Genomic DNA, 12,535 nt, shown 5'->3' with positions numbered 1-12,535 from the left:
TGGACTGAGAAGTAACCAAGATCTTGAAGCAAAAAAAGTAGAAGGTGAAAGGAGATAAGAATCATACTTTCCGGATGAGAAACAATGGGAAATTTTTATCTTCAATGAGACTTAGGGACACCTCTCTCTCGGGGGACACCAGCTCTTATTAGTTATGATATTGCCAAAATCCCAGGTCACAGGACAGAATTTCCATGTGACCATGCAATTTCCATGCAATCATGTTCTCTTCCATATCAGAAGAGGGAAAGTTAGCCTATGAACATTAATTTTCTTAAGAGTCATTGGACCCTCTTCACATCTTTTTAAAATCAGGGTAAACATCAGTGTAGATCATGACTGGATCTATAATAGAATATAGTGACAAAACATTGACATACACATTCCTTGAACCATTTGAAATGAATGAAGAACAAATATACAAGATGATCAAAATAACCCTGAAATTTAGGTCAGATAGCAGGTAGGAGGAAAAATTATTATTGATAATGAGAATTATTATGATCAAATAACATAACACTGGGTTTCCTGGCTATCTGATCATTTTTGAATGATGGGTGTGCATATGAACCAAGATACTGTCTTAAGCACAGAATACGCATCAGTGAACATTAGACACAAGGCTCTCACAGTCATGGAATTTATCTTCCAATAGAGGGAGAGAGACCATAAATAAATACCAATAAATAAATAGATGGTATGTAAAGGAAATAAACAGGGTGATGTATCAAAATGTAATGTACTGGAAAAAGGAGGGGACAGGATGGCATATGACTTCAGTTATGATGGTTAAAGGAGGCTTATGAAGAGGAGACATTTGAGTTATGACTGAAGGAAAAGAAGGTACCAGACAGGTAAAGTGCTGGGTAAAAGCATTTTAGGCAGAAGCCTAACAGCAGGGATGGATTTACTATGCTTTAGGGATAAACAAAAGGCAAGTGTGGCTGCAACTTAGTGATCAGAGTGAAATGGAATTGAGTTAAAAACCCCAGAAGGTAGGATTGCACAGGGTTTCTTAGTCCACAGGAGGATGTCCCCATGTTGTTCTGGGTAGAAGTCACTGGAGAGTTCAAGCAAGAGAGTCACATGGCCTGATTTAACTTAAAAAAAAAAGAGTCTGGCAACTGGATGGAGAATGGACTGGACTTTTACTTTCAGAAGTAGGGAGTGCAGTCTGGAAGCTATTATAGTAGCTTAGAGCAAAAAAATGAAGCTTGAGCACAAGGAGACAGTGAGAAATGGGTGACTCTGTTGTACTTAAATGTGGGGCTAAGGGAATGGGAGGATTCAGTAATGGCTTCTAGGCTTTTGACTTGAGCAACTCGGTTGATGGTAATACCATGTACTGAGATCCATCAGGCAATAGAGACAGATAAAGGCCTTGATCTCATGGAACTTGTATGCCAGTGAGGGAACAAACAAGTAAATAAATAAGAAGGTTTTATATGATGATAGGTGCTCTGTGGAGAATAAAACACGGTTATGTGATAGAGAGTGACCTGGGGTATAGACTACTTCAGGTAAGAGTCACAGAAAAGTGTCAATGGAGCTGAGATCTGAATGTTGAGGAGACAGGCAAGGGATGACCCATAGAAGAGCATTTTAAGAGAGGAACACCTAGTGCATAGCTAAACAAACATGACTCCGTTTAAGGAATAGAAAGAAGGCCAGTGTGGCTGGAGAAGAGTCAGTGAGGGAGGAGTACAGAGAACTTCAGAGAAGCAGAGGCCTGGAGTTGAGGTTAAGGAGCATGGATTTTGTCCTAATGTGATGGGTAGCCCTTTGCAGGTTTTAACCAGAGGAGAGAAAAAGATCTGATCTCAGATGGAGGTAGATGATTGGAAAATTAGGGAATTCCTACTTGATGATTTTATTTTCTTAGTGTTTGTTAAGGTGAGGCAGTCAGTCAAGGCAAGAGTGAAATTTAAGGGTGCAGGAAATTTGAATTGGTTTATGCAAATAGATAAAAGGAGAAAAATGAAAACACTCTGAGAAGGAAATTTGCTCTTTAAGACACTTGCTTCAGAATTTTCCAGAGTGCTTGTTAAATCTCAGCTTCCTGGGCCACCCTCACCCCAAATATATGAATCTCTGGAAGGTGAGATGGAACCCAGAAATGTGTATTTTAAAAAGGCACCACGATTCCTCAAAAAATTAACAACAGAACTACCATATGATCCAGCAATTCCACTTCTGGGAATATATACAAAGGAAATGAAAACACTAACTTGAAAAGATAACTACACCCCCATGTTCATAGTGGCATTATTTACAAATGGAAACATAGCCAACTCATGGAAACAGCCTAGGTGCCCATCAATAGATGAATGGATAAAGAAGTTGTGGATGAATATATACAATGGAATATTATTCAACCATTAAGAAAACAAGGGAATCCTACCACTTGCAACAACATGGATGGACCTTGAAGGCATTATACTAAGTGAAATAAGTCACACAGAGACATACAAATAATGTATGATCTCACTTTTATGTGGAATCTAAAAACAAAAAGACAAAATTTGGAAAAAAAGATCAGATTTGTGGTTATTGGAGGCAGGGAGTGGGAGGAGAGAGAATTGGAGGAAGGTGGTCAAAAGGTTCAAACTTCCAGTTATAAGAAAAATAAATACTAGTGATGCAATGTCCAACACGATGACTATAGTTAACATGGTTTTATGATACGTAGGAAAATTGTTAAGGCTTCTCATCACAAGGAGAAAATTTTCCTTTTCTTGTTATTGTATATATATATTAGATGACGGATGTTAACTAAACTTACTATGGTAATCATTCCACAATATATGTAAATCAAACCATCATGCAAAAGTCAGGAGGGAGCGTGGGTATAGCATGAACAAAGGACCTTGGGGTGTCAGTCAGGCAAGAAGATGAGCAGTGCATTTGTGATAGGAAGCAGTGGGGAATCAGGAGGGGCATGCTTAGGTGAGAGCCAATTACCAAAGGCTTGAAAGGCTGAAGACAGATTTTTTTTTTTTAATTCCACAGGCAGTAGGAAGCCCTTTTAGATTTTTGGGCAAGGGAGTGGAATAATGAAAAAAAAAATGTTTTTAAATTTTAGTTTTCACCATTGGAAAAGTTAAAGACGGGTATCAGAATAACCTGTAAGAGAGGAGGTTGTTACAACGGTAATCATAATGAATATGATTAGAATATTGGTGTAAGAAGAAGACAAACAACAGAAGCACATTAGCTGTGACAGTCGACAGAAAGGTAGACCTGATCTTTCGTGCGTTTGGAGTTAAATGACCGAAAGGATGGTCCTGCTCTGCTACTGGAAGGGGATGCTCTGGCATCCTTGTAGGGTACAATGAATTGACAGGGCTGGAAAAGAAGTTGATTTTCAATTGATAATATCCTCTCTGAAATTTAAAAAAAGGAATGGAATGCTGGCAAGAAGTCAGGTCAGGAACTGTGACACACGGAGGTGTTAGAGAATGCTGTGAAAGTGGGTTTGTTCAAAGAGTTAATATGTAGGAGAGAGAGAGATGAAGATAATGGTTTGGGGAAATGTTCAGTTAAGGGTCAGGATAAAGTTGAATGTCAGGAAGCAGACAAAGTGAACTGTGATAGAACAAACGTATGCACTATCCCTTAACAAGCTGGGAGTGGTCAAGCTTAAATGCTGACTCCATCAAAACAGGTCCAGACAGTCGTCTTATTACTGGCATCTAGTAGTAACATCCAACATTTAACTTTCATTTGCCTAATTTCATCTGATATTCAGGGCAGCCGAGTAGGGTAGGGCTGCTTATCTCTAGTTTCATTTTACCGATGAAGAAACTGAGGCTAGGGAGCGAAATGACTTGCCAAAAGTCACGCAGGTATTGAGGTCTGTATACAGTAAACTTCTTAATAAACTGGGAATCCAATGTACTCTGAAAATTATTAAAAAGTTATACCTATCTTATCACCTAGAGACTTCAATCTTAAAAAATTACAATACTTCTTTAAAATTAAGCCAATCTGGAGGAAGAAAATTATAATAAACGTTTAATGACACCTTCTGGAGCCCTTACCATTACAGAAGGTAAATAACACAAAGAACTGCAGTTTTTATTCACGTATCAACTTTTCTAAATAACTCCAGATGTTTATCTTTTAGAACCACGCCTGGGGATCAGACATTATTCTTATTCTGGGAAGGCAGCAGGAGGCTGTACTGCTTTTACCAGGCAGGAGGGAGTTCAGTGTGCGCAGAAACTCCCGCGCCTAGCGGAGCATGCAACCGAGTCGCATGCACTCAGCACGAGTAGGTTTCGGATACGTGTCCGGGCTTTAGAGCTCGAAGACCTCCAGACCGAGAGCGCTGAGCACCTGCTGAGTCCCGGGGGCGGGGAGCCCGGAGAGCACAGAGCGGGCACGCCACGCCACAAGCCACACTGGGCAGATCACATAGTGCGTCTCTAACGCAGCCTCCAATTCTGGTGGTCCCAGCCCAGGAGGAGCGAGCGAGGACATTCAGGACCAAGAGATCTCGGGGTCCCCCAAAGCGAGCGAGGCATGCAAGACTGCCCCGCCTTCTAACTTTTGACTGTCTCCTTTGCATCGCGGCACAGAGGCCGTCCCGGCCCCAGACGCGTCCCTACCTCTGAGCTCCCATTCCCAGCTCACCGAGGACTCCTGGCACGGCGAGAGCCAAGAAAACCCAGAGCGGACCCGCGGCGCCCATGCCAAGGCTGCAGCCCCAGCGGCTGGATGCGTCTGAGACCCGCGAGCCTCTGGCAGCTCCGGGATGACAGGGCTGGAGAAGGGGGCAGATGCAAGCAGGGGAAGGTGGGCCCTTAAGTAGTGTCTGGCACCACGTGCTAGCTTGAGCGCACACCTGCTGGCTGCTGGGGGCGGGACCACGCGGTGAGGGCTGCAGAGGGGGCGAGGGGTTGGCCGGGGGCGGGCGGGCGGAAGAACTCTGATTCAGTCTTTGGCTCAGACTCTACTCGTCAGTGCAGTGGCTTTCCAGCGTTTTTGACCACGCCACCCAGTGCATCCACTTTTGTCTCTCTGGAGAACTGAAACAAAATACTACTGCCTTTACTAATCTACAACGCTCGCTCCCGTTCTATTCTATTCTGTTCTATTCTATTATCATCTCCTTTCCTTTCCTCTCCTCCTCTTTCCTCCCATTCCCTCCCTTCCCCTTCACTCCCCTCCCCTCTCTCTCTTGAAAATTCTGATTTGGATTCGCTAAATTCATTTCAAAAGTTATTAATGTTTCCAACCCTCCGTTTGAAAACCGTTTATTTACAAAGGAAACAGGAACAGCAACCAGCTCTGCTGTTCTCTGCTGTTCTTTTCTTTTTATTTTGAAGTAATTACTACAGAAAAGTTGCAAAAATAATACAAAGAATCCCTATACACCCATCACTCAGATTTTCCAAATGTTAACATTTTACTGTATTTTCTTTATCATTCTCCATCTCTATTTCTAGATAAATAGCTATAGTATAGTTATATATAGAGAGATCTAGATATATACACATATACTTTATATGTGTATATAAGTATAATTATATATATTTTTTACTTTGGAACTCTTTGATATGAGTTACAAGCATGATACCCCTCCTCTAAATACTTTGGTATGTATTCCCTAAAAACAAGCGCATAGTCTTACACAATTTCAGTACAATGATTCAAAAGAGGAAATTAACATATTACATAAGGGACAGATTGTACAGATTTCTCCAATCATCTAATATTCCTTATTATAGCAAACACGTGTGGGCGGGCGGGTGCCTGCACGTGCACACACACGAACACCCCCCCTTTTTTTTCTGGTCCAGGATCATTCTAGGATCATGCATTGCACTTGATTGTCTTTTTTCTCATTTAATCTGGTAAAGATCCTAAGTCTTTTCTGTTTTCCTGACCTTGACATTTTTGAAGAGTACACAGCAATTATTTTTGTAGAATGACTTTTAAATCAGTTATCTATTGCATAGGAACAAATTACCCTAAACTTATTCATTTAAAGCAAGAATAAACATGTATTATCTCACACAGTTTCTGGGGGTCAGGAATTTAAAAGTAGCTAAGCAAGGTGGTTCTGGCTTGGGATCTTTCAGGAGGTTGCAGTGCAGACATTGGCCAGAATTGCAGTCATCTGAAAGTTTGACTGGGACTGGAGGATCCAAGTCTAAGATGACTCACTGTCATGGTTGTGGACTGGAGGCCGGATATCCTCACCAAGAGGACCTTGCCCTAGGACTATTTGAGTGTCTTGTGACATGGCAGCTGGCTTCCTGTAGAACAAGAGAGCAAGGCAGAAGCCTCAGAATCCACACTGTATTACTTCCACAATATCCTGTTGGATACTGTGATGGTTAATTTTATGTCAACTTGACTGGGCTATGAGTGCCCAGATATATGGTCAAAAATTATTCTGAGAGTTTCTGTAAGGTTGTCTTTGGATGAGATTAATGTTTTGGGGTAACTGATATATTTATTTTAATTCTTTCCAGTTTTATTGAGATATAGTTGTTATATAACATTGTATTATTTTAGGGTATACAACTTAATGATTTGATATATGTACATATTGCAAATGACTAGCGCAGTAAGTTTAGTTAACATCCATCTCCTCACAGTTACATATTTTTTCTGATAATAACTTTTAAGATCTATTCTCTCAGCAACTTTCAAATATACAATACAGTATTGTTAACTATAGTCATCCTGCTGTACATTGTATACCCAGAACTTACTTATCTTATAACTGGAATTTTGTGCCTTTTAATCACCTTCACCCATTTCCCCTGATTCCCACCCCCCACCTCTGGCAACCACCAGTCTGTTCTGTATTTATGAGTTCAGTGTTTTTTAGATTCCACATATAAATGAGATCATACAGTATTTGTCTCTCCCTGCTTGACTTGTTTCACTTAGTATAATGCCTTCAAAGTTCATCCATGGTATCAAAAATGGCAAGATTCATTCTTTTTTATGGCTGAATATATACATATATATATATGGCACATTTTCCTTATTCATTCATCCATCTCTTCAAGATAGTGATTCTTTTCCTTCTGATATATACCCAGAAGTGGAATTGCTGGATTATATAGCAGTTCTATTTTTCATTTTTTGAGGAACTACTCTTTTTCCATAGTAGGTACACCAGTTTATAATTTATATGAGTTCCTTTTTATCCACATCTTCTCCAATATTTGTTTTCCCTTATCTTTTTGATAGTAGCCATTCTAACAGGTGTGAGGTGATACCTCATTTTGGTTTTGGTTTGCATTTCTTTGACAATGAATGATATTGAGCATTTTTTCATGTTTGCTATGCAGAAGTTTTTAGTTTGATGTGGTCATAGTTGTTTACCTTTTGCTTATGTTGCCTTTGCTTTTGGTGTCACATAAAAAAAAAATTTCCAAGACCAATGTCAAGGAGCTTAGTCCCTATGTTTTCTTCCAGGAATTTAATGGTTTCAGGTCTTATGTTCACGTCTTTAATCCATTTTGAGTTGATTTTTGTGTATGGTGTAAGATAGGGGTTCAGTTGCATTCTTTTGCATGTGGCTGTTCAATTTTACCAGCACCCTTTATTGAAGAGACTGTCCTCTCCCCATTGTATATTCTTGGCTCCTTTGTTGTAAATTAATTAAGTATATATGTGTGGGTATATTTCTGAGTGCTCTATTCTATTCCATTAATATATATGTTTGTTTTTATGCAAATACCATACTGTTTTGATTTTTATAGCTTTGTAATATAGTTCATAGGAGATACTATAAAATATATATGTTGGTCTCTGCCCCCTGTTCCTAAAACCCTTGAAATTGTCTAACTGTTAAGAGTACTAGGAGGATCCCTTGTTCTGATATTTGTCTTTGACCCCATCCCTGACACAGGGCTCATAAAACCCTTGTAAATTCCCATGATAAGAGCACGATGAACATCTTTTATTCCCTTGACATGACTCTGGATGGGCTCCGGATTGAGGCTGGTCACGAGAAAGACCAAGCCATGATTAGAAACTTGGAAGTTTTGCCTCCCCTCCGCATCCTCCAGAGAGGATGGACATGGAGTTAATAATTGACCATAGCTACATGAGGAAGCCTTCATAAAATCCCAATAGCATGGCCTTAGAGAGCTTCCAGGCTGGTGAACACATCCACACCAGGAGGGTGACACACTCCAACTCCATGTGGGCAGAAGCTCCTGCACTTGGGACCCTCCCAGACCTTGCCCTATGTATCTCTTCATTCGGCTGTTTATCTGTATCTTCTATTATATCCTTTAATAAACTGGTAAATGTAAGGAAGTGTTTCCCTGAGTTTTGTGAGCTGCTCTAGCAAATTGATCAGACTCAAGGAGGGGGTCTTTGTAACCTCCAATCTATAGTCGGTTGGTCACGGCCACAGGAAATAAACTGGGCTTCTGACTGGCATCTGAATTGGGGTGAGGGGGCAGTTTTGTGGGACTGAGCCCCTATCCTGTGAGATCTAATGCAATCTCTGTGTAGGTAGTGTCAGAATTGTAGTGCAGGACCTCAGCAGGTGTTGCAGAGAATTGCTTGATGTGAGGAAAATCCTCCACACATTTGGTCACCAGAAGTGTCAGAAGGAGTGTTCTATTAAAAGTAAAGGAGACACACAGGAAAGAAAAACATAGTGGGGAAGAACTGGGTTTTTCCCTACATAGGAAAGTAAAAAGCTGAATTTTTCCCTTTATAGTTTGAAATTAGGAAGTATGATGCCTCCAGCTTTGTTTTACTTTCTCAAGATTGCTTTGGCTATTAGGGGTATTTTGTGGCTTCATATGAATTTTAGGATTATTTTTTCTATTTATGTTGAAACTACCATTGGAATTTTAATTAGGATTGCATTGAATCTGTGGATCAGTTTTGGTAGTATGGATAGTGTAGCAATATTAAGTCTTCTAATTCATGAGCACAGAATATCTTTGCATTTATGTGTGTCTTGTATAGTTATTTTTCATTTTGTTTATTCTATTTTATTTTTATTGAAGTATAGTTGATTTACAATATTATATTAGTTTCATGTGTATGGCATAGTGATTCAATATTTTTATAGATTATACTCCATTTAAAGTTATTACAAAATAATGGCTACATTTTCCTGTGTTATACAATATATCCTCGTAGGTTATTTATTTTGTACATGATAGTTTGTGTCTCTTAATCCCATACCCCTATCTCACCCCTCCCCCCCACCCTCTCCCCACTGGTAACCACTAGTTTGTTCTGTATATGTATGAGTCTGTTTCTGTTTTGTTATATACATTAGTTTCATTTTTTAGATTCCACATATAAGTGATAACATAGAGTAATTGTCTTTCTCTGTGTGACTTATTTCACTAAGGATAATACCCTCTAGGTCCATCCACATTGCTGCAAATGACTGAATTTCATTCTTCTTTATGGTTGAGTAATATTCCATTGCATATTACTCAGCTTCTTTATCCATTCATCTGTTTTTTTTTTCTTAGAAAATCAGTTTATTGCAAATCCATATGCTTTCTGCAAGGAATGCATTATAAAGACAAAGATAGGTAAAATAATTGAAAAGTTATAACATGCAAACAGTAACCACAAGAAAACTGGTATGTCTACGTTAGTATCAGACAAAGTAGATTTCAAAGCAAAGAATTTTACAAGAGCATAAGAGGGACAATACATAATATTAAAAGAAACAATCATCAGGAAAACAAACATTCTAAATGTGCATGCATTTAATGAAAAGCACAAAAGTGAAAACAAAGAACACAACACCAAACGACTGCTAAATAACCCAACTGTAATGAATCTATTTGTTTTCTTCAGCACACATGTACCACTTGCCAATATAAACCACATGTTGATCCATAAAGTAGGTCTCAAAAAAGTCAGATAATTGATACCTGATAAAATACATTCTCTGATCACAATGAAATTAAACTGGAAATCAATAAATATTAGATACCCAGAAAATCCCCAAATGTTTAGATACCTATAAAAAATACTTATAAATAACCCATGTGTCAAAGAAAAAAATCTCAAGAGAAATTTAAAATTTTCAAACTGAATGATAATAAAAGCATAAAATACAAAAATTTGTAGGATGGAACTAGAGCAGCACGTAGAGAGAAATTTATCGCATTAAATATTTGAAATGATATCAACTAATCTGTTGACGGGCACTTCCATATCTTGGCTATTGTAAATAATGCTGCTATGAACATTGGGGCACATGTATCTTTTTGAATTAGTGTGTTCATTTTCTTCACATTGATACCCAACAGTGTAATTGCTAGATCATATGGCAATTCTATTTTTAGTTTTTTGAGGAATCTCCATACTGTTTTCCACAGTGGCTGCACCAATTTACAATCTCAACAGTTTACTAGGGTTCTCTTTTCTCCACATAATTGCCAACCTTTGTTACTTGTAGACTTTTTGACGGGTGTGAGGTGATTTCTCATTGTGGTTTTGATGTGCATTTCTCTGATGATTAGTGACGTTGAGCATCTTATCATGTTCCTGTTGGCCATCTTTACATCTTCTTTGGCAAAATGTCTATTCAGGTCTTCTGCCCATTTTTTGATTGTTTTTTTTAATATCGTGTTGTATAAGTTGTTTATATATTTTGGATATTAACTTCTTATTGGTCATATCATTTGCAAATATTTTATCCCATTTAGTAGGCTGCCCCCTTTTTTTTTTTTGCTGTGCAAAAGGTTTAATTAGGTCTCATTTGTTTATTTATGTTTTTATTTCTTTTGTCTTAGGAGACAGATCCAAAAAAATATCACTCCAATTTATGTCAAAGAGTGCTCTGCCTATGTTTTCTTCTAGTTTTATGGTTTTAGGTCTTACATTTAGGTCTTTTACCCACTTTGAGTTTATTTCATATATGGGGTCAGGAAATGTTCTATTCTTATTGTTTTATAGGTAGCTGTCCAATTTTCCCAACACACTTATTGAAAAGACTGTCTTTTCCCCATTGCATATTCTTGCCTCCTTTGTTGTAGATTAATTGACCATATGTGTGTGGGTTTATTTCTGGACTCTGTATTCTGTTCCACTAACCTATATGTCTGTTTTAGTGCCAGTACCATGCAGTTTTAATTACTGTAGCTTTTTAGTATAGTCTGAAGTCAGGGAGCATGAGATCTCCAGCTTTGTTCTTTTTTCTCAAGATTTGGAATATAATTTTTTTTAAGATTTTTTTTTCTAGTTCTGTGAAAAATGTCATTGGTATTTTGATAGGGATTACATTCAATCTGTAGATTACTCTGGGTAGCATGGACATTTTAACAATATTAATTCTTTTAATCCAAGAACATGGGACATCTTTCCATTTCCTTGTATCATTTTCAAATTTCTTCATGAATGTTTTATAGTTCTTAGAGTATGGCGCTTCCTCCTCCTTGGTTAAGATTATTCCTGGCTATTTTATTCTTTTTTTTTGCAATTGTAAATGGGATTGTTTCCTTATTTTTTCTGATAGTTCATTATTAGTATATAGAAAAGCAACAAATTTCTGTATATAAATCTTGTATTCTGAAACTCTACCAAATTCATTTATTAGCGCTAATAGTTTTTGGTGGAGATGTTAGAGTTTTCTATATAAAGTATCATGTCATCTGCAAATAGTGACAGTCTTACTTTTCCCCTTCCAATTTGGATGCCTTTTATTTCTTTTTCTTGTCTGATTGCTGTAGCTGTTGCTAAATAAATACTATGTTTAAATAGAAGTGGCAAGAGTGGGCATCCTTGTCTTGTTCCTGATTTTAAAGGAAAAACTTCCAATTTCACAATTGAGTATGAAGTTAGCTGTGGGTTTGCCATAAATGGCCTTTATTATGTTGAAATATATACCAACATATATGAGATATATACCTCTATACCAACTTTGATGAGAGTTTTTGTCATGAATGGAAGTTAAATTTTTTCAGATGCATTTTCTGCATCTATTGTGGTGATAATGTGATTATTCTTCCTTGTGTTAATGTGGTGTATCACATTGACTGATTTATGAATATTGAAGCATACTTGCATCCCTGAAATAAATCCCACTTGATAATGGTGTATGATCCTTTTTATATATTGTTGAATTCTGTTTGCTAATATTTTGCTGAGATTTTTGCATCTATATTCATCAAAAATATTGCCTGTAATTTTCTTTTTTGTGATGTCTTTGTCTGGTTTTGGTATCAGGGTCATGGTGACCTCATAGAATGAACTTGGGAGTGCCCTGTACTCTGCAATTTTTTGGAATAGTTTGAGGAGGGTAGGTATTTATATATTTGGTAGCATTCCCCTGTGAATCTGCCTGCTGGAAGTTATTTTAAATTACAAATTCAATTTCACCACTGGCATGTTCATATTGTCTGTTTCTTCCTGATTCAATTTTGGAAAGTTGTATGTTTCTAAAAATTTGTCAGCTTCTAGGTTGTCCAATTTGTTGGCATATAACTCTTTGTAGTATTCTCTTATGATATTTGTATCTCTGTGGTATTGGTTGTTATTTCTCCGCTTTCATTTCTTATTTTATTTATTTGGGTCC

General features: G+C 37.8%; 1 protein-coding gene across 1 annotated transcript in view; it reads right to left on the bottom strand.

The window, feature by feature from the left end:
• CR2 (complement C3d receptor 2) overlaps positions 1-4,718 on the bottom strand; it is a 36,339-nt gene extending 31,621 nt beyond the window's left edge. Inside the window, exon 1 of the mRNA XM_081223574.1 lies at positions 4,636-4,718. Within this exon, the coding sequence (XP_081079700.1) occupies positions 4,636-4,693 (58 nt within the window). The 5' untranslated portion in view covers positions 4,694-4,718. The remainder of the gene's footprint in view (positions 1-4,635) is intronic.
• Positions 4,719-12,535: the final 7,817 nt, after the last annotated feature.

Source organism: Mesoplodon bidens (assembly GCF_964165515.1).
Source record: "Mesoplodon bidens genome assembly, chromosome: 2".
Classification (NCBI taxonomy): domain Eukaryota; kingdom Metazoa; phylum Chordata; class Mammalia; order Artiodactyla; family Ziphiidae; genus Mesoplodon; species Mesoplodon bidens.
Note: the sequence above shows the minus strand (reverse complement) of the source record. Positions and strands in the feature narration are given on the sequence as shown.